General features: G+C 51.3%; 2 protein-coding genes across 6 annotated transcripts in view; one reads left to right on the top strand and one right to left on the bottom strand.

The window, feature by feature from the left end:
* The window catches only part of COG2 (component of oligomeric golgi complex 2), a 62,699-nt gene extending 53,543 nt beyond the window's left edge, over positions 1-9,156 (top strand). For 4 of the 5 annotated variants that reach the window (XM_070782187.1, XM_070782186.1, XM_070782185.1 and 1 more), the window contains 7 exons: positions 597-748; positions 2,292-2,489; positions 3,282-3,354; positions 3,613-3,755; positions 5,245-5,384; positions 6,556-6,739; positions 8,499-9,156. In XM_070782187.1, the coding sequence (XP_070638288.1) occupies positions 597-748; positions 2,292-2,489; positions 3,282-3,354; positions 3,613-3,755; positions 5,245-5,384; positions 6,556-6,739; positions 8,499-8,600 (992 nt within the window). In that variant the 3' untranslated portion in view covers positions 8,601-9,156. The remainder of the gene's footprint in view (positions 1-596; positions 749-2,291; positions 2,490-3,281; positions 3,355-3,612; positions 3,756-5,244; positions 5,385-6,555; positions 6,740-8,498) is intronic. The other variant, XM_019953852.2, reaches the window with a different exon arrangement.
* Positions 9,157-12,850: 3,694 nt separating this feature from the next.
* Positions 12,851-24,282, bottom strand: AGT (angiotensinogen). Its single transcript, XM_019953850.2, has 5 exons — positions 24,145-24,282; positions 19,035-19,891; positions 15,839-16,106; positions 14,033-14,177; positions 12,851-13,305 (listed from the first exon to the last, which is right to left on the bottom strand). The coding sequence occupies exons 2-5, from the start codon at positions 19,861-19,863 to the stop codon at positions 13,117-13,119; spliced, it is 1,431 nt and encodes a 476-aa protein (XP_019809409.2). The 5' UTR covers positions 19,864-19,891; positions 24,145-24,282; the 3' UTR covers positions 12,851-13,116.
* Between the last annotated feature and the right edge of the window lie 1,042 nt (positions 24,283-25,324).

Genomic DNA, 25,324 nt, shown 5'->3' with positions numbered 1-25,324 from the left:
CTACACGTTCCAGACACGTTTGCATCAGGCATGCTTTAGGCGTCCCTGCTGACTGCCCACCCAGGTGGCTGTTCCTGTAGCCACAAAGCTCCACTCCACTGTGCTCCCTTTCGTGCAGCCAAGTTCCATCTAAACTGAGCTCCTTTAGCCTCAAAAGTTTATTTTCAGCTGTCTTTGCAAAAGTAGCCATGTGTAATTGACTCTCTATGTTTAAATAGCGTGTTCAGGAGTGGAAGAGAAGACAGGGCAAGTCCAAAACCAAAGATTAAACCCTTGCAAGTGATGCCCTCCAATTCGCATTTGCCAGTTTATTATAGAGTACCTGTTAACTGACTATTTCTGATTGTTGTATATGTTTAATGTGTATCAAATGCCTGGGAGAAGGAGTCATGTAAGATTAGCAAACAGCATTACACGAGAGGTGTAGTGGCGTGCCCGCCTTACGGCGTCCTGGCTGTGCACGCCACCTCCCCAACTCTCTCTGACGTCATAGGATTCTTCAGAAGGTCACTGGCTTCACTCTTGGCTTGTCCACTGAAGATTTTAGCTGTTAGCCCTTCTGCTGCGACTCCTTAACTGTGCATTTTTACCTCTAGCTGGGAGCCCGTATCGCCTTTTGGCTTCTCATAGGACGTGGAGCAGCCTTCAGAGGTGCTGGTCTGACAAGATGTTCTTGCCGCTGCTGGCGCATCGTCTGTGGAGACTGACGCTGCAGATTCTGGCGCGGTACTCCATATTTGTCAAGGAGGTGAGGGCTGGCTGGTGCTCATCCCTAATCAAGACTGAAATGAATTAAAGATAGGTTAAGGAAACGTGCCAAGATTTTTAAAGCCCATGTGGTCATGAGAGGTTGATGCAAGGGCTATAGTCCAAATTCCCAAGTTTCCATCCTTTTCACTCTTGTTTATGTGACCTTTAGGGGCATCAGTCGTCGCATATTCATTGCTTCGTCTTTTTGAAAAGCACCGCATTGACCTTAGTTTCCTTGAGGAAAACCAGAATCTTTGTATGGTGCCTCCAATACAGAGGCACCATAAAACAGAGATGATCGTTCTAATGAAGATGATAAAAATATGCATATTTTTTCCTTAATATTTGGAAATTTAAAAACACCAAATGGCTGAGATTAGAAGGTTGTAAAACTGATTAACCTTCCCTTCGTTTCAGAAACCCTTTTCAGCTTGGATGTATTAGGTATTCACATGCCCATGATGATTGGTTAGTTTTTGTGCATAAAGCCACAGGAACATTCCTGTGGTCCAGTGCTGAGCACCCGGCCCCACCTGGTCTGTTCCAGGTCTTAGAGATGCCTGCACAGACAGCTCAGGGACAGACACACACCCCGGCCAGTGCAAGGTGATGAGTATAAGAGAGCATGAGCAGAAGTTTAGGAAAGATGACATGGAGAAGCCATCATCCACGGACACGAAAGCACTCTGTCAACTGGAGGAGAGTGTTTCAGTGGAAAAAGCACAGGCTTCAAGTCAAACTCAGACCTTGGCCCTGCTGCTCTTTAATTTCACGGTCTTAGGGAAATTGGCTGAATCTCAGATTCTTCGTCTGTAAAATAGGAAAACAGCTTCTACGTGTGCTTGTTGTGAGGAGTAAAGAGATTTCTTGCCCAGCAAACTGATAACGAAGGTGCCCAGCAGATAATGGTGCTCCATCCACGTTCCTCTCCTCTTCCTCCTTTGCCTCCCTCTACTCAGAGGAGTCTCAGTAGAGCCCCTGCCCTGTGCAGGTGTTCGCGGAGATCGTGCAGTTCCTGGGACACCATGGACTTGATATGATTCTGTGAGGCCTGGGCTTGCTTCATCACCCCCAGCAAGATGCCAGCCAGTGATTATTCTCACACCTAGAATATTCCATTCTTTTCTCGATGCAAGTGCTCTTCCCTTAGGTTTTTCCCCTTGTAGCAATCCATTATGCAGAGAACATTATGCCATTTGTATTATCTGAAGCATGATTGAGGTTGAGACTTTTATTTTTTACCCTTATGATGATAATTTATCAGGTAAATATGGTGAATTGTTTACTTTTTAAAACCTTCGAGGTTCCAGATCTTAATCTCCCTTGAGTTTCGGGACCTCTTGCTCGATTTCTGACTGTCACGTAAGTCAAGGAGGGGTGCACACGGGGCCAAGTGTGTCCTGCCCCTGCTTTCACACCTGCCTGGAGAGGCGGGACGCGGTGTCCTTTCACGAGTTACTTTCACTTAATACTTTTGTGTTGAGTTACATGCTCATGTATCTTGCAGGTGGAAACATTTTGTCACTGAAATCCTTTTTCAGCTTTTACTCAGGCCCATCTCTAATGAAAGTGCTAAGGATGTTAAAAAGCCTTTGGTAACTGGCAGCAAAGATCTTTCTATCACCCAAGGAAATTGCGAAGACCAAGCAAGTGGCCCTGCTGAAACAAAGCCCATCGTCTCCGTTTCCAGCACTCAACTTGTCTATGTGGTCACAGACCTGCACAGGCTTCAGGAGCAGGTAAGCCTGTGTTGCAGAGGATTCTAAGTTGGGGGTTCAGTGTTCTCACTGTCTGGCCTCATGGGGTTTAGACTTGTGGGCCCAGGGCCCCTGAGAGAGAGCATCCATTTACTTCCCTGCCGGTGTTGCCTCCACCCCGACGGGCATGCTCTCCTCCCTGGGTAGCAGCCTGTCTACAGCATGCCTGCCTGGAGCCCTGGCTTCCCCTGAGCAGTGACGCCACAGGCCAGGAGCAAGCCAGGCCCTCATTAGCTCAGCTTACTCTGTGGAGCCATGGTCTTTAATGGGTTGGATTCCAATTATTTCTAGTCTACTTACCCAGTACTTATACTTTAAAAGTGCTGAACAATTAAAACGTCTTCCTATTTCCTCCACATAGGTTTCATGTTCTTGCTTTTATCATTAACAGAACTTTGTTTAAGAACAGAATGTGTTTAAGTGCTGTGATACTTATTTCTGCTTTTTTCAGGTTTAAGTGTTTTGTGGCGCTTGGACAAATACTGTATGTGTTGAGCAAAAACATGGTCTTTATCATAAGGTTTTTTTGGTATTGAGGGAAGCTACAGAATAGCGTTAATAGCCATGAAAATATGATTTTCCTTGTCGTTGAATTATTTTCTAGTGAAAGCAGTAATTAAGAATTTTGTTTTCTTCCAATGAAAGTTATTGAAAGTTCTGAGTTTAGTTTTATCATTAATTAATAACATTCTGGAGCTGTAGGTGCATATAGAATTGCCTCCTCCTTTGACTAATAAAAAGTAACTGAATATATAAAGTGCATATTTATTTCAGCTTCCAGAACTCTTAGAAACAATCAAGCCAAAACTTGAAGTGATGGGCTTTAAGAATTTTTCCTCCATCTCAGGTAAAAATGAGTCTTTAGATTCAGCAAATCTTTGAATAAGAAATAACTTAAAATAGAATTTTGGAGACTAGGATATATTTAATTATCAGTTTTCTCTAGTTGTAAATCCTTGGTTGTTTCTGTATTCTGTTCTGTGATTTTTAACTTCTCTGAAGGAATATTTTAATTCTAATAATTTGATTTGATTTGGTTTATTGTATACTCTCTTTAGGCCTGGGCCTGAATAGAGTGATAAAACACATCTTTCCATCTCCGCAGCAGCCCTGGAGGACTCCCAGCTGTCTTTGTCTGCCTGCGTACCTGCCTTGAGTGAGAAAATCACCCAGGACTTAAGTGAGTCTTGCTTTAGTCACCTGAAAAGTGCCCTGGAGGTTCCCAGGCTGTACCGAAGAACCAATAAGGTCAGTGCACTCATTGACAAGAATTCTGAGGTGGGGAAGTATGTATCAGGAAGGCCAGAGAGGGAAGAAATGGTTAAGCGAGAACAGAAGTAGGTTCTCCAGGGGAGACTCCATCTCATTCAATTGTGAGAAGATGGCCAGGGCCTGGGCACAGACATAATTTAGGTAGCTGGACTTAGGCAGTGTGGACTTTGGGCCTTGAGGGAAAATAGTATTTTCAAAGAAAGCATTTTAATAAAACATTTTAAGTCCTGCCCTTCTTTTGGTCTTCATAGTCTATATTTGAGAAGATCTGAATTTACCTTATTTCTTTTATATTGCCATTGGAAGTACCTGCTTCTGTCTTTTACTGGATATGGTATAAAAACGTTACATTAAAAGATATTAAAGGTATTTATAAAGTGAAAAATTGAGCTTATACTGGTATTCAAAGTCAAATTCTCCTTTGTCTTCACTTTATAGGATAGGAATTGGGGAATTTGTTTTTAGCAGTGTTTTAGTTTTTCTCTTGAACTCTCATTTTCAAGTGTTTATATTCATTCCATTCTTGCTAGTTCTTATTTTCCTTCTAATTTTCTTTTCTCCTGGTTGTAAAGTTGGATTTTAGTTTACAACTAAAGTTATTCCCAGGAGCTGTGAAAATGTCCCACAGCATTGTGCTGTTTTGGAATATCCTGGAGTTTCCACACGCACACCCAGTGCAGGGCCTGGTCTGCTATTGCTGCTACTTCTCCCATCCAGCCCCTGCTCTGGATGCAGGGGGCAGCTGGGCTGCGCCCTGAGACGAGATGAGCTCATCTCTGTGGCTATTCTCCTTTTTCTTTTAAAATCTAGGACATACAGCAGAATTTCCACCTCTGGGAACATCAGCAAGAGTATCTAATCTCCTGGTGTTCTGGTCTGAAGTGGGAGAGACAGACCTCTTTTAGTTTGCAAAATTCATTACTTTTCCTGTAGGAATCTACCAGCTTTCCCTTTGTCATCAGCAGGGTGTTGTTATATTTACCAAGGGCTCGCCTCGTGGGTCAGACAGTGTGCTAAACGCTTTCTACTGACTTTCGTCATATGAAGTGAGTGCCAGTGCCCTGATGTACAGATAAAGAGACCAAAGTAAGCAAACTGGATCCTCACTTCTTAAGAGCTGGTCTGTTAAGCAGCAGCAAATGGTCACTGGTCGGAGCTGGTCATAAATGCATGGTCTCAAAACTTGGCCCCGCTCACCTCCTGCCCAGTACGCACACACAAAATCAGACCTAGAATTAACAAAGTGGGCAGGTGATTTGTGTGAACACAAGGTTAGGGAACCTGAGTCCGGTCAGCTCCGGGCATCGTCCTCGGTGGCTCCCTCTTGGTCTCCAGGGTCTTTCTGTAGACAACACTTAAACGTGTCTCAAAACTGGTACCTTAGTAATGTCCTTTTGAACATGAGGTTGGAGTAACTTACTTTCTCTTTTTCTGTTCATCTTTAACCTCTACCACCATTACCCAGGAGGTGCCCGTGACAGCCTCCTCTTACGTGGACAGCGCTCTGAAGCCATTGTACCAGCTTCAGAGCAGGCACAAGGACAAGCTCAAGCAAGCCACGATTCGGCAATGGTTAGAAGCCACCCTCTCTGAGAGCACGCATAAGTAAGTGACTTACAAGTAGACTGTTCTGGACCTTCTTAGAAAAGTCCTAAGTCAGAGGTCACTGGGGCCATCACAAGTGGTTGTCTGTGGCCTCGTCACTGGACGAGGCTGGATGTGGGCACCCAGTCTCTTCCCATCTGTGCTCACTCCACCCCAGCCAAGGCTCTGCCTGGCCTGCAGCCACGCCAGCCCTGCCTCCCACAGCTCACACACCTCTGGGGACCCAGGCATATCCCACAGGCCCCTGAGCGCGCTGCCTTTGATGTCCTTAATGTCACTCCATGTAGGGATGTTCTGCAGGTCTAGGCACACTTCTCCTTTCAGGTCCTGTTTCCTTTTTCCATAATGGCTCCGGTCATGCCGACAGTCAGCAGACTTGCACTGGGGAGACCAGGGTAATCAAGGAAGCAAACATGTTCCTTGTGGAGTGTAATTGTAACTCTTACAGGGTTGCTGTCAAAGCCTCAAGCTAATGAGACTAGAGGAGGTCTTCAGTCTGGTTGAATGTCTCTTCAGTTCTAATTCAACCAACTATTTTCCCCGAATCCAGCATTGAGTTACATCAAAATATATTATTTGATTTTGTTGTTGAATTTTAATTATTAATTTTGCAATAATATTTTGTTTCTACTGCTTATGAATTAAGCAGCATTTGTGAGTTAATTTAGAACACAGCAACGAGTTATAATGCGGTTTCTGTTGGCAAATGTATTCTAAATGCCAGGTAACCAGCTTGTAAATAAAATTTTTAAATATAGCTCATTTATAATTTGGAAATCATTTTGAAGGCAATTAGTTTTATTTAAAATTTTTGAAATACTGTTACTCTTTAAAAATGATGAGCTGTTCCTAGAACTGACTGTAAATGAATTTGCTAATTACATTTGGGAAATGAGCTGCTGTTCAGCCTTGATATAGGAAAGACTTTGGCCTGTGATTTCTCTTAGTGCTCAGGACGGACATTTTAAACAAAATTCATATACATAGTTCTTAAATTCTGAGGGAATACAATGCTAGAGAGTCGAGACCCTGTTTTTCTTTCAGTCTTAAACAATATTTACTATGGCTGATCTTTTATTGGAATTGAATTTTTAACTAAAAAAATCCCTTTTTTGGTCCAGTGGGTGTGTTTGGTACTACGTCTCTTTGACCGCTGTGTCTTATGTTCAAGGTACTATGAGACTGTGTCGGATGTCCTGAACTCTGTGCGGAAGATGGAGGAGAGCCTGAAGAGGCTCAAACAAGCCAGGAGAACCACTCCTGCCAGCCCGGCTGGGCTCAGTGGCGGCGGCATGAGCGATGATGACAAGATCCGACGGCAGCTGGCCTTGGACGTTGCGTATTTAGGAGAGCAGGTGACCGAGCACCGCTGCGCTTCCAAGGGCCCTGACTGCGTTCCAAGGGCCCAGCAGGCACCCGGCGATGACTGGGAGGGACCAAAAGCTCATTCCCGGTGCTAGAAAAGAGGACCAGGGCCCCAGACACTTGAAGGAGAAGGATGTGCACCCAGCGAATATGAGAAGGAAAAAGCAGAGTTTTTGAGGTCCAGTGAATTGACATTCTGTTGGCTTGCTGGCATTTATGTTCCCAAAGCTGCTGGGACATGAGCCCACAGGCAGAGATGGTGTCCTTTTGGTCCAGTGTCTAACCCGTGCTTGATATGGCATTGGTGCTGGCTGGCGGAGGATCCTTTGAGATATTTGTTAGTTTGGCTTTAGAATAACTAGAGAAGCATTAGGCCATTGATTTCTCCTTGTGGTGCTTGAGAAATCATCTCAGCACAGTTTCTTTGCCTCCCTGCCTGCGGTTTTTAGGTTTTCTGTAAAACACAAATTTTGGTGTCACACAGTGGAGGGGTGGACAGTCACGTAGGCATCGTCACCTGTGGGCAAGTGTGGGTCCTACGCAGGGCCTTCCATCCTTACTGTGTCAAACTCTTGAATGTTCAGAAACTGGCTTTCTCAAGTGCTTAGGTTTTCTGTAGCAATAAATGCTCAAGAAAGACCTTTTTAAAATTGCTATTTATTTATCTTTGGCGCACTGGGTCTCTTGCTGCTCGTGGGCTTTCCCTCGCTGTGGCAGCGGAGCTACTCTTGGTCGTAGTACATGCTTCGCAGGCAGTGGCTTCTCTCGTTGCCAAGCACAGGCTCGGAGGCCTGTGCTGCTTCGGTGGTTGTGGCTGTGGGCTAGTTGCTCTGCGGCGTGTGGAATCTTCCAGATCAGAGACTGAACCCATGTCGCTTGCACTGGCAGGCAGATTCTTAACCACTGGGCCACCAGGAAGAGCTTTTTGCTAGAGAAAAAGTGATATCATAACATTCCCGTCAAAAGATGCTTGGTTTTCTAGTCACTCTTTCTTACGGCTCAGCGTCATCACTGAAAATCCAGATTTTTCCCTTTTCAGGTGAATTTACAGGGACATCTTGGCAGAAAGTCTATTACCTTCTTCTGTTTACTTACTCTGTTTCACAAGAGACTTAAAGTCTTTTTATGGGCAAAAAAGTTGGCCATAAACAGATGAAGAGCAAGTAAGCAAAAGACCAGGGAGATGGGTTCCTCCAGCCCCCAGGCAAGCCGCAGCATGCCCGCAGAGGCTGCACAGTCGGCCTGGCGTTCTCCGGACTCTGCTGCGCATGCGTGCGGGCGTGCTTGGCGGTGGTGAATAAAGGGTGGCGGGCGCAGTGCTGCATCTCTGCTTCCGTGTGGTTGCTGTGCCAGAGTTGTTTCTAAGAAAAAGTTGTTAATGATATGCCAACAGATTAAGACCTCAGGCGAGTCGTTTTTTGAGAATTCTGCACTTAAAAAGTTCCTTTTCTTAGTGTGAATTTTCTCTTTCAGCCTATAAGAGAGGCTCTTATCCTGGTGAGAGTATGATTTAGTGAATGGAGATAAATCGACACTGACTTCTTAGAATGACCTCCAGAAATAAATGTTATAATAAGTACACTTTTTAACTTCATTTATTTGAAAGTAAAAAATTATTGTACCAGTCTTCAGGAAACTGCCTTTTTCTGGTTTAGTGGAGGGTAAGGTGAGGGTGGCTATCTTGTTTGCTGCTTTGTAAGGGTCTCTTCCACATTTAGCTAACTTGATTCATTCCTGTGGCCTTTACAGATAGAAAAGATGGGCCTGCGAACAAAGGACATAAGAAGCTTTCCAGCTCTTGCAGAGCTCGTTGCTGCCGCCAAGGACCAGGCAACGGCGGAGCAGCCTTAAGCATCTTGGAAGAACCCAGGGGAATAGAAAGTTGGACCTCACGCCTGCAGGGAAGAAAGCGGCTCTGCTGTCTCTCAGGCTGCAACGAGGACGCACGTCCACTCGTCCCCGAAAGTGCGCCAGGGCAGCTCCCTCAGCGTCTTTGGGTCTTCTTTCACCCAAAAAGAATACAAAACTCTTTTTCCGTTGTATGGAAGATAATTTTAAGATGTTTGAAACTTTCTACTATAGTTTACAGAGCAAATTATTTTATTTTTACTGTAAATCTTAGCGTGGAAGAGATGATTTCTAAAATATGATTGAAGTAAATATGTGTATGTGTGAATAAAAAGTCATCTTCTGGTCCGGCAGTTAGAAGTGGCTGGCTGCAGAGGGGTGGCTACACTGTACCAACGCCCTTCTCGGTGATGACTCACTGCCTCTCTAGAGGGCTGTACGGGTGGCTCTCCATTCTCCCACTGGGTGTTCAGAGCAGGGCTCATCGCCCAGACCTCTGTCAACAGTAAGAAGCAGCAGGGGGATCTGTTTCCTAAATAAAAGAGTCTGCCAAAACATATGCACCTCTTATTTGTGAATTCAGCAAGGTCAGATGCCACATCCCCTCTCCTTTGCACCTGCAGGGTCCTGTCATCATGGAGTGCCCTTCAGGTATGTGGCAGGTCTGGGCTCTCGGAGGGTGACCGAACATACCTTCCCACTGAAGTCAGCAGGACCCCTGCTGACTGCGTGTGGGAGGAGGGGGAGTGCTGGGAGGGGCACTGGGAGCACGTGGTCGCTTTGTTCCTCCCAGATTCACACAGGAGTGCGGAGCACTTGTGCGTGGCTTTGGCTCTGCCCTTCAGCCCGACACTGACATGAGAGCAGGTGCACCTCCTCCTCTGGGTTAACTGTAGGGGAGAGAAAGAATCAGTGACAGGGAAGGAAGTAAGCAGGCCTGGGAGCTGGCAGGAGTGGCGAGATGGAACTGGAGAAGCGGGAGGGAGAGGAGCGGGGCCCCAGAGAGCAGTGAGCACTGCAGGCGGGGCACGGGCCCTGTCCAGGCTGCCAGCCTCCAGCGGGGCGTGCTCTGGCATCTCTGCTCTCTGTTGGAGAACAGGTACTCTCATCTTAGCAGGGAGGGCCCTGCCCTTGGACAGATGTGTGTCTTAGTTTTAGGAAGCTGGTGAGAGGAGCAACACTGAGACGGCAGGAGGGATCCACCCCAAGGGCGTGAGCCCTCTTCCGAGGAGCCAGCTCGCCAGGCTGGGCTGTGCTTCCTTGTGTGGTGCTGGGCACGTGGGCAGCAGGGGCAGGACAGGGAAGAGAGCTGGGTGTACAGTGGAGAGCTGCTGAGCTGGCAGCTGCAGACTGAGTGGGACACTGGTCGCCCTGGGACTCCATGTTCAGCGCTGGGGTGCCTGGCACACAGACCTAGGATCTGAAGAAGCTAAGGGAAAGGCCTGCGTTGCCCGCAGCCTCATGCTCCAAGGTGAGCCTGTAGCAGCGTAACGGTGCATGCACACCCTGCCCTGCACCGTCACACCTTCTAGTCACACGTGTTCCCTGAGGCCATGCCGAGCTCTGCACCAGCACAGCCTGCCCCGGCAGCTGTGCCATCCAGCCTTGGGCGGAGGTGTGCTCCAGCACTGTCTGCGGCCACTTGACCTCTCTTGATCGTTCCTGAACGTGGCGGACAGCAGTCAGGTGTATCAGCCCCTCATCGCCAGCACTGCTCTTCCCAATCTGCAGAAGAGGGAGCAGAAATTAAGCAGTGAAATGAGTAAGAGGTTTGGGATCTGATGACGTTCTTCATGGGGCCTTGAGATGACTGCCCCTGGCTGTCCTCAGGCTAGGGCTCGTGCCCACCAGGAATATCAGATTGAAGGTAACTGTGGCTGCTGGATGATGACCTTATCTACTGGATAAGCACTGTGCAACCCCAGGAAGACATAGGATTTGCTGCAGAAATATTGAAGAGAAATCTCTACAATTAATATTTTTGTGTTGAATTATCTAGAACATGCTGCTATTGAGTGTCCTGACCAACTTTCGTTTTGTCAGAATAAAAGAGCTCTGCAACAAGGACAGCGAGTCCATTAGTCTACTTCCAGTTGCTTTCTGAAATAAAGTCAAAAACACCAACATTCCTCTTCCTCCCTCTGCCATGCTAGTGCTGTCCCAGGTCTATGCAGACAACTTCAGAACCACAGTTACGACTCAGGATAACTCTTGTCCGGCTGGGTCCCCTCACCCAGCACAAAGCTGGACTTTCAGTGGGCCCCTCACAAATATATGTCAAATGAGGAAAGGCATTTATTTCCTGGGAGGATATTTTTTGGCAAGCAGCTCTTAATCCAGTAATCACGTATTTTGAAAATAACCATTTTATGTTTGAAGTTGTCTTAGAAATTACAGAAGACACTGCAAAGGTTATGTTTCTGGTTTGAACATGTGTCCCCTTGAGATCCTAAATCCAAGAGGTGAGTCCTGACTGGCTGCGGCCACATTCCCTTCTAGAAGCCTGTGTTTGGAGGGGAGCTTTTGAGCATCACTTAAAGCAGTGCTCCCTAAACTCTAGTGTGATCCCTGGGCCTCCTGTAAAGATACACATCCTGACTCAGGAGGTCTGGGTGGGGCCTGAGGGCCTGCCTCTCTCACAGGCTCTCAGGGCAGTGCTCCCACGAGCCTCTACGGGAGGGTCCTGTCCTTGCCTTTCAAGCTGCTTGGGGCTGTGCTCACAACTTGCGCTGTGGCCCCGAGTCACTGCTTTCTCCTCTTCCAGTCTCTCTGTTCCTCCCTCTTAACAATGATGGCTGTGCCAGCGCTAAGGCCTCACCAGAGCCCATCTCAAGACCTTGAATCACAGCTGCAAAGCCCCCCTTGCCATCTAAGATCATGTTCATGGATGCTAGGGACGGGGGCCTGGCTGTCTTTGCGTGCCATTATTCAGCTTGCCACAGTTGCCCACAGGTGGGCACCCCAATCCCTGCTGTGGTTCTGTGGAACAGGACTTCTAGACAGGGTGGAGGTCATGAACTCTGTATGGACTAAGGTCCAATGATGTACTGGTGGTTATTATTCATTTATTCACCCAAGCGTTTCCCATTTTACAAATAAGGATGGGGAGGCCCAGAGAGGCTAAAGAACTGGATCTGGGTTAGTAAGTTGGAGCTGGACTCCTGCCAGCCGCTGTCTCTGGAATCCCTGCTCCTAAGCAATCCCATGCTGCCCCATGTGCCAGGTGCAGCAGACTAGAAGCCTCTGAGGCCCACCTCAGAGGCTTCCCAGGTGATGGCTGGGAAGGACAGCCATCACCCCTGACGTCAGAACTAGGCAGAGGGTTTTCAGCTGCAGAAGGGGCCCTTGGGTGTGTAGGGAGAGAGCCTGAGATGCTGGCCTGGGCTGGCCTTGGTCCAGCTGCAGACCCTGCCTCCATCCTCACAGCTCCCTCTGGACGAGCCAAACCCTTGGAATAGCTGCAATGGCCCAGACTGGGCAGCTCCTACAAGCAGACCGCCGATCCCACCCGTTTCCAGCCCTCCAGCCTCCCAGCTCCCCTGTCCCCCTGCCCTGCGCCTTGAGCCCTGTGGTAGTGGCTACACTGCAAGCCTACTTAGTCCTCTGAGTATTCATGGAAGGGAGGGAGAGAATGTGCCTTCTGTTCATTTCACAGTCAGGGGAAAACAGCAGCGGCCCACCTCCTTCCCAGGATTTAGAAGGTGGGGTCCCCACTGATGGGGACATGTGCCCGTGTTCATGGGTGGAGATTTCTCTCTCCATCTTCTGATTCCAGGCGGTGTGAACAGCACTCCATGGGCGGGTCCAGGAGGACGAGTGACAGCTGTCCCCCGCCCAGTTGTGCCCAGCGGGGTCTGTGCAGCTGGTCACCACCGCCCAGAACTTCTCCAGACAAGGCTGAGGACAGCCTGTGCCTTCCATGAAAGCCCCATGCAAACAGGGCTCCAGGTCCTAGAAAGCCCTTGTGTTGGTACAGCCTGCTGGCTACCTCCCACATATTTGTCCTGCTGCTGCCAAGGGAAAGAAGTTTTCTTTTTGTTTATTGTTGCAAGACATTTATTAGTAACACAGGGATAATCAGCCGGGGATTACGGATTAACATACATTCAGACTCTTGTGTTTTTTTCATAATGTGTTTTTCAGAAACCGCAAGTATCAGGGGAAGGGAGAAGAGAGAAACCCAGAGAAAGGAAGGCATTGGGGGCCCACTTGCAGGGCATCTTCACCGTCAATAAGCCAAAGGTAAGCCTGGGGCAATGAGAAAGGGGTGTTTTAATTTTAATGCCCAATTTTGTTCTCAGTGAAAAAGGAAACCATTTTTGGTTTCAAAGTCAAGCTGATGTGTTCAAACTCATCAGAAGCAGTGGCCCGTGCAAAACAGGGGCTCATGGCCCTGCATCCAGCACCACCACCCAAAGGCTGCTCAAGGTACACAACGCACGTTTCCTGAGGAGCGGCTGCTCTCAGCTCCGGGTGGACCCGTGGAATCGAGCGGGGGCGCAACACGTGGGTGGCGGCCTCACTCAGCACTCAGCGGGCGGGACACGCGGCCCAGGAAGTGCAGGGCGCCCGAGCTTCTCTCCAGGACAGCCAACAGGAACGGGCTGTTCAAGGTCACCTCCAAGGCCTCTGGCCCGGCCGGCTGTGGGACGGACTCTGGGGCCTGCTCTCCATCTGCTTTTAGTTCAAAAAGAACGCTGTTCAGCACCTGCAAAGCAGTGAGCCTAGGCGTCACTCCTGAAGGCCTGGGCCCCAGGGGGAACCATTCTCCAGCCTGCCCACCCTCACTTGACCCAACTCATGGGACGCAACGGCTCCTCTCTGAAGTGTCCCTAAAACCCACCTGTCTCCACTTTCCCCTGCTGTCCCGGGCAGGCGAAGTCTTTGGCCCCTGGCCCCTGGCCCACCAGGGCTTGCTTCCCCTCTCTGCTAACGGCAGAGGGCTCCGAGGCCAGGACTGTGAGCCACCCCCACTTCTCAGCCTCCCAGCATTAAGGCACTTCTCAGCTGTGGGTTGCATCACCCCTGTGCTCCTGGGACAGTCCGTCCACTGCTGTGTGCTTCCCTGAAGCCAGGAGCTGAGTGCCAGGGCCAGCAGCCAGCCCAGAGGCTCTGCTCGCCAGGCCCTAGTCCTGGCCCTGCTGTAGGATCTGGAGAGGAGCCAAGGCGAGGCCTGGCTGCGCGGAGCCACGAACACATGCAGGGGAGGGTTTCACTGCTCTCCAGCTGTCCCTGGGAAGACCCAGAGAGCGCTGGTCACTTCTCCCCCACCCTGGGCCAACAGCCTCCTGGCCACGCGCTCACACCTCTCCATCCTAACCGCCTCTACCCAGCCCACCCCCTCGGTGACGCCTCCCCTGTGTCCCCCTCGCCCGTGCCTCCCACTGCACAAGCACACAGAGCCACGGCAGGCATGGATGCCACCCGCCCAGTACCTTTCCAACTCTAAGGTTGGCATCGCTGATTTTGCTCAGGTTTGCCTCGGCGCCCAGCAGGGTAGGCAGCTTGGCCTGGGCAAGCAGGTCCTGCAGGTCATAGGACGCTTTCAGTGTCAGCTGGGGCATGGTCAGGTGGATGGCCCTGGGGAGACGACACATGGTGACCAAGGGTATCTCACAGTGTGAGGCCCTGGGGCACGCTGGGCTCACAGAAGACCCGGGAAGCATGTGCTCCTGAACGAGGACCTGTTGCCATGCTCACTCAGCTAGGGTGTCTTGGGAAAACTTTCAGCAATAAACACACTAACAAGCTTTCATTTTCTTTGAAATACTATGAGAGGGAGGTACGAAATTCAACAGTGGGGCTCTGAGGGATTGATGTGAATAGTTGTCAGTTCTGTCTCCTGTTCCTTTTTTCGGTTGGCTGCATTGAAAGCACACTCAGTGGGTAATCCTCAAATGCTGCCCTCTAAAATAACGTCCTGTCTCATTACCTTCCAGTGCAGTGGCAAGCTCCCCGTGGGAGGGAAAGGGACGGGGCACACGGTCAGCCTCTGGGCGTGCCACTTAGGTCAGGCCAGGTCACCTCCACCAGAAGCCCTGCCTTCCCTGGGCATCGCTGAGAGCCCATCGATGTTTCCCGTGACTGTACGTGGCTGTCAGCACACCGTGTCCATAGCGGTGTATTCACAGCCCCCCAAAAGTAGAAGGGACCCCAGTGTCCCATCAGTGGGTGGATGGATACACGGAAGGCGGCAGATGCACACAATGGAATACTATTTAGCCTTAAAAGGAAGGAAATTCTGACACAAGATACAATATGGGTGAGCCTTGAGGACACAACGCTAAGAGAGATAAACCCAACACCAAAGGCCAAATACTACGTGGCATACCCCTACTGGGGTACACTGAGGAGTCGGCACGTGGAGACAGAGAGCAGAAGGGTGGCTGTCGGGCTGGGCAGGGGAAATAAGGAGACAGAGAGCAGAAGAGTGGCTGTCGGGCTGGGCAGGGGAAATAAGGAGACAGAGAGCAGAAGAGGGGCTGTCAGGATGGGCAGGGGAAATAAGGAGACAGAGAGCAGAAGGGTGGCTGTCGGGCCGGGCAGGGGAAATAAGGAGACAGAGAGCAGAAGGGTGGCTGTCGGGCCGGGCAGGGGAAATAAGGAGACAGAGAGCAGAAGAGGGGCTGTCGGGCCGGGCAGGGGAAATAAGGAGACAGAGAGCAGAAGGGTGGCTGTCGGGCCGGGCAGGGGAAATAAGGAGTTCGTGCTCACCGGGCACAGAGTTCCAGTTTGGGGTAAAAGTTCTGAAGCCCGTGGTGGGTAGCACAGAAACGTGAAGGTGTTGACGTCATGTTGATAAACACTTAGAAATTGCTCAGGTGATCGATTTTATGTTACATGAATGACTTAAAAAGTGTTGACCTCAGGAGGCCCCCTGTGCCCCTCAGTGCCTGTCTCAGAGCAGAGGGCCTGCTGGATGTGAGCCTCCCAACCCTGCAGCTCAGTGTCAGCACAAGGCGGGTGGATTCGTCCTCCCCTAAGTCTCCTGCGCCCAGAGAGAGGAGATGAGAAGAGCTGAGTCCCTGCCTGGAGGGGCTGCTTTGTGGGGGTGCCCAGGCCTCTACTCACCTTTCCCACCTGCCCGCCCCCCGCCTGCTGGGCGCCCAAGGCTCAGCCGACACGGCGCCCTTGCCCACCCACGTGCCCCCACTCCCTGGGCAGAACTGCCCACGCAGATCCCCGCTCTCTGGGGTGGGGGGGCAGCCCAGGAGGGTCCAAGCAGTTTCCTGGAGCCATACCGAGGAGAGAGGTTCTTCATTCGGGTCAGGAAGTTGTGCTGGAAGGTGAGGGCCTCCACCTTCTGCAGGTCGGGGGTGTGGTGCGGCTGGATGAGCAGCAGGTAGGTGTTGGCGCTCAGGGGCACGCGGGTCACGGAGAGGTTGTTCTGGCTGTCGCTCCAGAAGTGGAAGATGCCGGTGCCAAGGAGCATGGGGACTGGCACCGAGGTGGTGGTGTTCACCCAGAACTCCTTGAGCCCTGGCAGCAGGGAGAACCCCTTCATCTTTCCTGGGGACCCGGCAGGAGACAGGAAGGGAAGAGTAAGGGAAAGCACGGGGCTCTGGCGGAGCAGAGGGCTGCCCCTAAAGCCTCCACCACCACCAAAGCCTCCTTCCTGGCTCTCCCTCCCCCCGCCCCAGGCTGCTCTGCCCTTTCCTGGCCCCTCAACTTCACCAGCCCCAGGGCACCCAACAAAGCCTTCCTCCTGCAAAATCCACCAACTGCCAATGTTGAAAACGTAGAACACGCCAGGCCCCAACCTGAGGCCCACAGAGGAAAATCCTACCCCACTATTAACAGACCAGGTAAACTCAGGCCCAGAGCTGTCCTGGCCCCAAGCCTGGGCTCTGCCCTGCTCACTTAGAAAAAAAAAAAAAAGGCACTATCTTTCAGAGAAGTTTTAGGTTCACAGCAAAATTAAGAGGAAAAGTGCAGATATTTCCCGTATACCCACCACTCCCCAGCAACACACAGCCTCCCCTGCACCAGCTCCATTAAATGGCACATTTGTTAACACTGATGAACATCATCATCACCCAGAGTCCATGGTTCACAGCAGAGTCCACTCTTGGACATTTTACAGGTTTAGACAAACACACAATGACGTATCCACCATTATGCCGTTGTACAGAATTGCTTCACATTTCTTGGTACCCCTCCCTGCTAGAGACCCAGGATGACCAGTGGATGTGAGCTGTGTGAAACCTTTGTGCTGGGCCTTGAGGGGAGGGGCAAGGCTCCTGTCACCTCGCACCCCTGCCAGTAGGCTGTGGCCTTGGGGTCCTGGAGCTGAGCTGCCAGCTGACTCAGCTGTTGAGCAAACTGTTGAAAGCACTGTCACTCGGGCGGTCTCCATAGCAGCCTCTGCTCCACAAGCACACCCCCTCCCTCTGCAGCCTGCCCAGCCCCTTGAAAGGCCCATTGTGTGGTTGTTCCTGGGAGAACAAGGTGAAGTTGAGGATGAGCCCATCATGAAGTGGCCCCTGGCACTTGGAGGTCTGAGCAGAGGTGACTAAGTGAGTCAGGGCCGTGAGTTCTCTGAGGAGCGAGAGTAGGGAGCTGGGGAAGGGTGCCCAGGTATTGGGAGACAGGAGTAACAGGGTCCCCAGCCCTGCCTTGTCCTCTAGCCTGGGATCCCTGTGTCTTCAGGCAAGTTCAGCTCACAGGAGGGCTGCACACAAGAAGCTGGCCCACAGGACTGACAGGAGGCTTGTTAGTTTATGGGGAAAAAGGAGGCTACCTCCAAAAAGATACAGGAGGCTGAAACAAGGGTACCTGCCGCCTACCCTGCTCATCTCATCGCACAGCATCCTGTCCTCATCCAGAGATTAAGAACATCTCGCCAGGTTAGAACAACAGGTGTGGCCCATTTCTGGGGCCAGTGGCTCTCTCTGACTCTGCCTTTTGGGGAGTAGGCCTTTCTCAATGAGCTCTCCTCCTGGGCACCTGTTAGTGACTCTTGGCTCAGCCCAGGGGCTCCCTCGGTCCTACATGGGGTGCAGCCACCCTCAGCTCCGGGGTCCCTGACTGGACGCTGCTCCCAAGACCTGTCAGTGCCGGGATCTGTGCGATCCTGGGCTATCACCTTCCTCCTTCTCCCGGGGGGCAGCCTGCTGCCTCTTCTTGGCAGCTTTTCAGACTTCCAGGTTATTGTCAGAGTAAGAAAACAACTGTGTTCTGGTCAACCTTCCTCTGTCCTCACGGTTCTGCCTTCTGGCCGCCGACATCCTTGTCTCTCAGTTCCACTCGTTGCATATATTGATGGGACCTCACACACAGCTTCCCTGGCCCACCCATCCATTCACAGAGCTTCAGAGTCTTGTTCCTGGAACCGTTTGCTGAGCAATTGCATAACCTTCCAACCATTCTTCCTGCCTCCAGTCCCCATAGCACAGGCCAGGGACCTCTGAGCAGAATGCCTGGCGCCCAGCTCCCAGACACCCACAACTCCAACCTCCCATTAGCACATTCAAAGTCTCAAAACCTGGCCTTGACCCATCTCTCTGGCCTTGCCTAACACTGATCCCATTCTGTCCCTCTGAGCTCAGGCCAAACAAAGTCACCCCTATTCTGGTTCCTCGTCCTGACCCTTGCAGTCTTGCAGCATTGCCCAGCCTTCCTTCTGTTCTCTCCCAGGCGACATTCTTCCCCAAGCACTCTGAGCCCCGGGCACCTGCACAAAGCAGCTTGCCTTCAGCTCTGGGGCTGAGGCATTGGCCTGTGGGATCCAGCTTTCTGGTTAACCACAGTCAGCAAGCTGAATCGGGGCTTGTGTGGCCTCCCTATTCTCCCCTCTGAGACACCAGCTCAGAGTCTTGCAAGTAATACATCTCCAATCATTATTTCCGAATGAATGAACAACTTGTGTGTTAGGCATTATTTTGGTAATAACTTTCTCCCAATATGAAAATGATCCCAGCAAACAAACTGGTTATTTTTGCATTGGACAGTGAACTTCTCAAGGACAAGATCCCTTGACCTCAACAGACAGGAACGCATCTCTTCTGTGTGTGGAGCTGGGCCACGAGATATGTGTTTGGAAACCAGGGCCCTGCTTGTGGCTGTGCCATCAGGAGCGGTCACTTTGTTTGTCTGAGTCTTGTTCATCACTGATGAACAAGGGCAATCATACCTCTTCACTGCATCTCAAGGCGGTCCAGTGATGAAAGGAAAAGGATTCAGCGTAGCAGCTGCACATAGTAGGGTGGCAGATGGGGAGGCCAGTGCTCAGATAACGCTCATCCAAGGAGCCCAGTGGGGCAGCCACTTGGTACTCTGTAAGGCTGGCCCCAGGTACTTGTTCATCTGCCCCCCTGCCCATCTCCAGGCATGGCCCTGCTCAGCTGAGCTGAGATGCTGGACAGTGGGTTCATACAGAAAGAACTGCCACCCTCCGGCACTGGCCAGGGGCAGAGCCCCGCCAAGGGCTGGCCTTACCTTGGAAGTGGACGTAGGCATTGAAGAGCAGGGTGCTGTCTGGGCTGACCGCTGTCAGGGCTCTGCCCATGTTCCACCCCGTCACTGACTGCATGAACCTGTTGATCTTCTCAGCAGCAAGATTTGGGTCCGTGGACAAGTCTAGTGAGCGCGGGAGAGTGATGGGGGCAAAGGAAGAGAGGCTTTGCACGAAGGGCTGCTTCAGGTGCAGGCCAGGGGCTGTGAAGAGGCCAACCACCGTGGACAGGAGCAGCCTGGCCTGACTGCTGGCCCCACCCTGGGCGACCAGAAGGCCCTGGATGGTCTGCAGGGAGGACAGGACCTTTTGGCCATCCAGCCGGGAGGTGCAGCCCTGACCCTCTCCAGGGACACCCAGGAATGCCTGTAGTCTGCTGGCCGTGGGGTCTAAGGCCCCCACATAGAAAGAGGTCAGGGTGCTGAAGAGGGCCACTGGGGAGAACACAGCCCCACTGGCCACACTCCATGTCTCGCTCAGTGTCTTGTACATGTGGAAGCCCATGAAGTTGAGCAGCAGCCCCACCTCTGAGGCCCGCAGCCGATCTTCAGCCTCTAGCTTCTCGGTGGCTCGAACCAGCTGTTCCCACAGGGCCTCCTCATCCACTGCGGATGACTTGGTCTGAATGGGTACAGGTGTGAAAGTTGGGTCTGGAGGTGTCTCCACACTGGGTTTCTCCAGCTGGTCACAGTTGCTCTTGCTGTAGACGAGGAGGTGGAAGGGGTGTACATACACCCGGTCGCCAGCAGCCAGGCCAGCCCAGGCCAAGAGGCAAAGGATGGCAGCCCCTAGGCTCAGGCCAGCAGGAGCCATCTCTGACCAGGCACTTGCTTCTGCTATCCTGAAATATTTTGTGAAGAGTTAAAGGGGATTATTACGTGTCTTCCAGCAACATTCCCTGCAACCAGTCAGCACATGAGACATCCATCCCTGTCTCGTAAATTTCAAAGAGAAGAAGTGGCTCAAAGCTCTGTGAAAGAATCTACAGATACGCTCCAGTTGCAAGTGCACCATCGTGGGCTCACCTGTGCTTTGGTGGGCTTTATTTCGGGGTTGGGTTTGGGTTTTATTTTGTTTAAAGTTTAAAGTGGTAAGGATGTCTGAATATTAAGACATTTGTGTATTTTAAAGAAAAATATGAAATGGGGTTATTTTAATGTAAACACATGTTTTCATAAAATATCGCAGGTGTTTTTATCAAGAATATGTAAGCGGCTGATCCATTTTTACCTTAGTTAGTGGTATGATGCTTCAGTCAATAATTACATGTTTAACAAAAGAGAAATATGGAAGCATCTTAATTTATTTTTAAATGAATGCTTTGAGTAAAAAAAGTATCATGACAGTTGTTATGCCGAAATTTAAAAACTCATATGTCAAAGTTGATGGAAGAAATTTTTACATACTCAAGTACGGAGAAATCATTCTGGTTTATCCAAAATGGAGCTGGTGGCCACTGTGGATGTTGTTTCAGATATGTTCTTTTATCACTGAAAACTTGAATTTACTGAACCTTAACAAACTCAAGACCGTAGTCCTAGCTGCCAGCTGCAGCCTTCTGGTCTCAAGGTGTCCCCTTGTAACTATGCAACCATTTTGAACCCCAACCAATCCTTGCTTAACAAACAGCCTTACTTCTTGCCAGTTCCAGTCCTAGTTCTTGACAAACAACGTACCTAATTGTGCGGTTTTCGCCTTCATAAGCCTCCTCTGTTTTGCTGTCTGGTGGAACACGACTCAAGTGCTTCCTGAATCTCTGTCTCTCTGCGATAGGCCTCAGTGTGGCTCAAATACAACAGTTGTCTATTCCTTTTATAGATTATTTATTGATTATTTTTGTTAACAAACTCCTGACCCCTGGTGCCTCAAAATGCAACTGTATTTGGAGACAGTCTTTAAAGAGGTAATTTAGGTTAAATGAGGCCTTTAGGATGGGCATTAATCCAGGCTGACCGGTGTCCTTATAAGAAGAGATCAGGACACAGGGAGAACCGCATGAAATTACAAGGGGAGGATGGGGAGGAGACCACCTGCAAGCCGAAGAAAGAAGCCTCGGAGAAACCAACCCTGTCAACACCCTGTTCTTGAACTACCAGCCTCCAGAATCGTGAGAATACAGATTTCTTCTGTGTAAGACTCCAGTCTGTGGCTCTGTTGGTGGCAGCCCATAACACCAATATGCCCACCTGTTCAAGGCTATAAATTTCCCCAAAGAACAAAATGTGGGGCAGCAGGGGTCTTTGCGGGGCTCCAAGCTCTAGGGTAGGTGGTAAATCATTTTGGAATACAAGACCAACTCACACAGAGGTTTCTCCTGTGCTACAAATTAGCCTGACAAGAAAATAGTCCAGCTGTGTGGGGAATGTTCCCCTATTTCCCCAGCTAAGGTGTATAGTTTAGAATGGAGATCTCATATTTATTTGGCACATGACAATTCACAAAAGCTCTTTCCCATGGATTATCCAGTCTAAGGTGTCATGTAAGCTAAGATTGTTTCACTTCTTTGCAGACACAGAAAGGGGAGTTCTGAGATACAGAGAAACATCCCCAAGCTCATGTTACAGCAAGGATGTAACAGAGATCCGATTCCAACCTACTTTACTCTCATAGGGTATTCTCCATCCCGGTGCTCACAGGACTCACCCAGAAAGCCTGAGAAACTAACAATCTGAGTCTCACCTCCAGAGATGCTAATTAACTGACCCTGGGAAGGGTCTGAGAAAGGGCTTTTAGTCTACCAGTGGTTCTAACATGCAGCTGGAATTAAGCACCATAGACTCAAGCTGGGGAAGCCCAGACATCCCTGCCTGTCTCAACCCCCTCGCTAGCTCGCACTCGCCCTGCGGAGTAGATCTCCGAGGGACTCCAAGTCATCTGTGCCCAAGCCCATTCACCAACAGTCAGATTTCACTGGCCTGTGTCCAGTTGTCCGGGGAGGTGCGACAGTGTAGAACCTCCGCCTGCCTCACCTGGGGCAGGTGAGGTGGGACTCGGTACCTCTGCCTCAGCCTCACTTCTAGCCAAGAGAACAGGCGTGGGATGAGCTCCTGGGAGAAAAGGCTCCTGGGTCGGCTCTGCTGGCTTTTTCTGCGATGGTTCTCGCTGAGAGATGAATATGCCCTTGATGGGTTCATTCAGCTCTAGCAGTTTTTATATGACACCTCCTTCATTTTGGGGGAGGGGAGTGCCGTACTACCAGGTAACGGCTCAGCCTTCCCACTCCCCTCCTCACTCTCCCCTGCCTTCCCAGAGCTGGCCTGGGGCTCCTCGGAGCTACGGTACATCACCACCAATTCCAGGTCGCCTGGAAGCCTAGCTGGTTCCTGCACACCCATGCACGCCTGGTCAGGTGCGGTGACTGCAGCTGCCTGGCGAGAGCCTCTGGATGATGCGCGTGTACTCACTCTGCTCTAAGTGTCAAATTGCCAAGGGAACTCTGACCTCTGATCTTAACCCCCACCTACTCCCCTTCCAAGCTGTTACAAGGAGTTACACAACACGGAAGAAAAGGACAGAAACTTCTCTCTTTAGAGGCCTTCCTGTCAGGCAGGCCTAAGTTGCCCGTTGACACTGCTCCTGGGGAGACTGGCGGGGCCTGAATCCTTCAGGAGCAGGCCTAAGGGGCCTGGGCCAGCCGCCTCCCAGCTGCCTTCAGGCCCAGGCCCGTTTCAGGAGATTAACCAGGTAGAACAGAGGCTGTTGTTTGCTCTCAGTTGTGGTCGGTCTCACTGGCCTAGGTGCTAAGCCAGCACGCAGCCTCCCAGCCCGACAGCCACGCCTTGGGTTTTCTCTTCCACCCGCCTACACCTGGGCTCCCCCTCAACCAGCCTCTCCTGTAAGGCTTCTTACGTCTCAGGGCTTGTGCTCAAGGCTAATGAGGACGGTAGCAAACGCAAGTGCAAGGCTGCTCACGGTTTGAGTGACGTCAGGGGTCAAGTCTGAACCCTCACAGCAGCCCACCTTCCTGTCTGGGCCTCCCCACCACCGACTGCACCCTGCGACTGGCCCTCCACGCCCGGCACTCTGGACTCACTCCTCCTGCCCTCCTCTCCTCGCCCTGTGGCGCTAGTCAACTGCAGCTCTGATCACTGAGTTACTCGTGTTTCTTATGTTTGGCATTTATCACCTGTCTCCTTCCACACGCATGCAAATCCTGGAAGACTGAGGTTCTTGCTCTGTTTTGCTTACTGATGTGTCCCACATTCCCCAAAATACAATAAGTGGTGGCTAGATGATGCTGTCCTGCACATGAAGAGAGCAGTTCGGAGACTTGCTCAAGTTCACACGGCTGGTAAGAGGCAGATCTAGTATTTGAACCCAGAGCCCCTGACTCCATCCTCCACACCCTCAAGCACTGATCTACTCGACTTTGAACAAGACTGTGTCTCCCTAGCTCACCCTAAAGCTTAGGAGCACTGTCGGGTTGCACTGCCAGGCTGCACTGGCACTCTTAATTTATAGCACAGTTCCCGAGAGAGGGGGGCCAGGTATTGCCGTTGGTTCCACTTTACAGATAAGCAAACCGAGGCTCCGGAGACAGAGTGATGAGCTTGACTGCTCAGACCTGGGCCTTGAACCCAGGACCAGAGCCAGCACTGCCTCAGAAGAGTGGCAGGAAGATAGACCACTGCTCCCCTGAGCCCTGTGGGGACGCAGCCCCGGGCTCACTGAGCCTGCCCTTCTCCCCAGCTCCACTGCCTGCACAAGCCTTGCTTGTCCTCTGGCTGGAGGAGGACCCAGGGGACTCCTTCTGCACTGGCCGCCTAGGACCCAGTCCTGCTCAGAGAGAGCGGAGGACCTGGCCAGCCTGCCTGCTGCTGAAGGGAGCAGTTCCTCTGGTGAGATCCATGGTACGCTCCGGGGAGGGACAGCCCGTGCCTAGGGGAGAGGCACCCTCCAAGTCTGCAGTGGTAATGTCGGCTGCAGCCCAGGTCACCGCTGTCCCCTGGTTCCTGGGTGCAATTTAGCCACAGACTTCCAGCAGCTCTCTCCCATACCTGTCGACCAGAGCACCCAGCTTTCTCCTACCAGCAAACAAGGCAGCCGCATGAAGAGAGCTGGGGAGGGCTGTGTGTGGAGAGGGCCCCCACTTACCTTCTGCTCTCGTCCTCAAAACAGGGTGGCCTCTTCCTCTGGCTGGGCCACCGAGGCCCTATTTATGTCTGAGGGGTGGGGATGGAGCGGTTCCCAGAGCGTCCTGTGCTCAGGCCAGCGGGAGGGTGTTTACATGACTTGGCCAGGCCGTGGGGGTGGGGGCCTCAGCAGCCTCCCAACTAGAGGGACAAATGCCAGGCCAGGCGACTCTTAGGATGGGCCTCCTTCCAGGAATCCAGGGTGATCAATGCACTGTTGCTGCTGACACTGAATGGTACACAGTCAAGTTACACATTTACTGAAGTTTGCTCGAGTAGGGGCTGTTGTTATGGGACACGGGAGCATCCCATGTGGGTTGTGATGTGTCTTTCCCCCCGGGTGTGATGGCCAGAGGTCAGCCACCCAAGCCTTGAGACTGAGCCCCCTTGGGGTGTGCTTCTGAGAGGCCCCAAGAACATGTGGGCTCACGGGCCCAGCAGGAAGGGGAAAGCCCTACTCAGGTAGCCTGGGTACCTGACTGATGGCCTTGAGTGGCTCAGTGGTTGTCCAAATAGCCATTGGGGACCCACTCCATGTAGAGGCCTCTGATGGAGATGGGGAGAAACACACAACCCAGCAAAGCACACTCTAGAGATTGTGATTTATCCGGGGAGGCCACTAGACACCAACAGCAGGGAGACGGGAAGGCGCTCACAGATGCTTTCAGATTGTGAGACGGTTTAGTCTGCTAGAGCTGGAGAAGCTTTCAAAGTTCTCTCTGTCATTTGAGTCACACCTTGAAGGATAAATAAGTTGGTTCTTTGGGGTTAAAGAAGGGCTTTTCAGAGGTCAAGGCTAATAAGGCAATAGCAGAGGTGGGAAAGCGTGGGGCTTGTCTAGGGGTCACCAACAGGCCCAGGGGCTGAGAGGGAGGTCAGTGGCAGCAGCAAAGCTGCTTCTGGGCTGCCCCCCCCCCCCGCCTCCCCAGCCATGACGAGAGGACCCCAGACGCAGAGCCGAGCTGCAGGCCGGGCTCTGCAGGAAGTAGAGCTTCTGCACGAGATGCCAGGCTGGGTCTGGGCCGTGTAAAGTGAGTGAGGGAAGGAAGGACGCTGATTAGTGCCAGACACCATGTAGGAGGGGAGAGACAACGCTGAGAAAGGGACTGAAGATGCCTGGGTGAGGTGAGGGGCACGATGTT

Source organism: Bos indicus, chromosome 28 (genome assembly GCF_029378745.1).
Source record: "Bos indicus isolate NIAB-ARS_2022 breed Sahiwal x Tharparkar chromosome 28, NIAB-ARS_B.indTharparkar_mat_pri_1.0, whole genome shotgun sequence".
In the NCBI taxonomy this organism is placed as follows: Eukaryota; Metazoa; Chordata; class Mammalia; order Artiodactyla; family Bovidae; genus Bos; species Bos indicus.
Note: the sequence above shows the minus strand (reverse complement) of the source record. Positions and strands in the feature narration are given on the sequence as shown.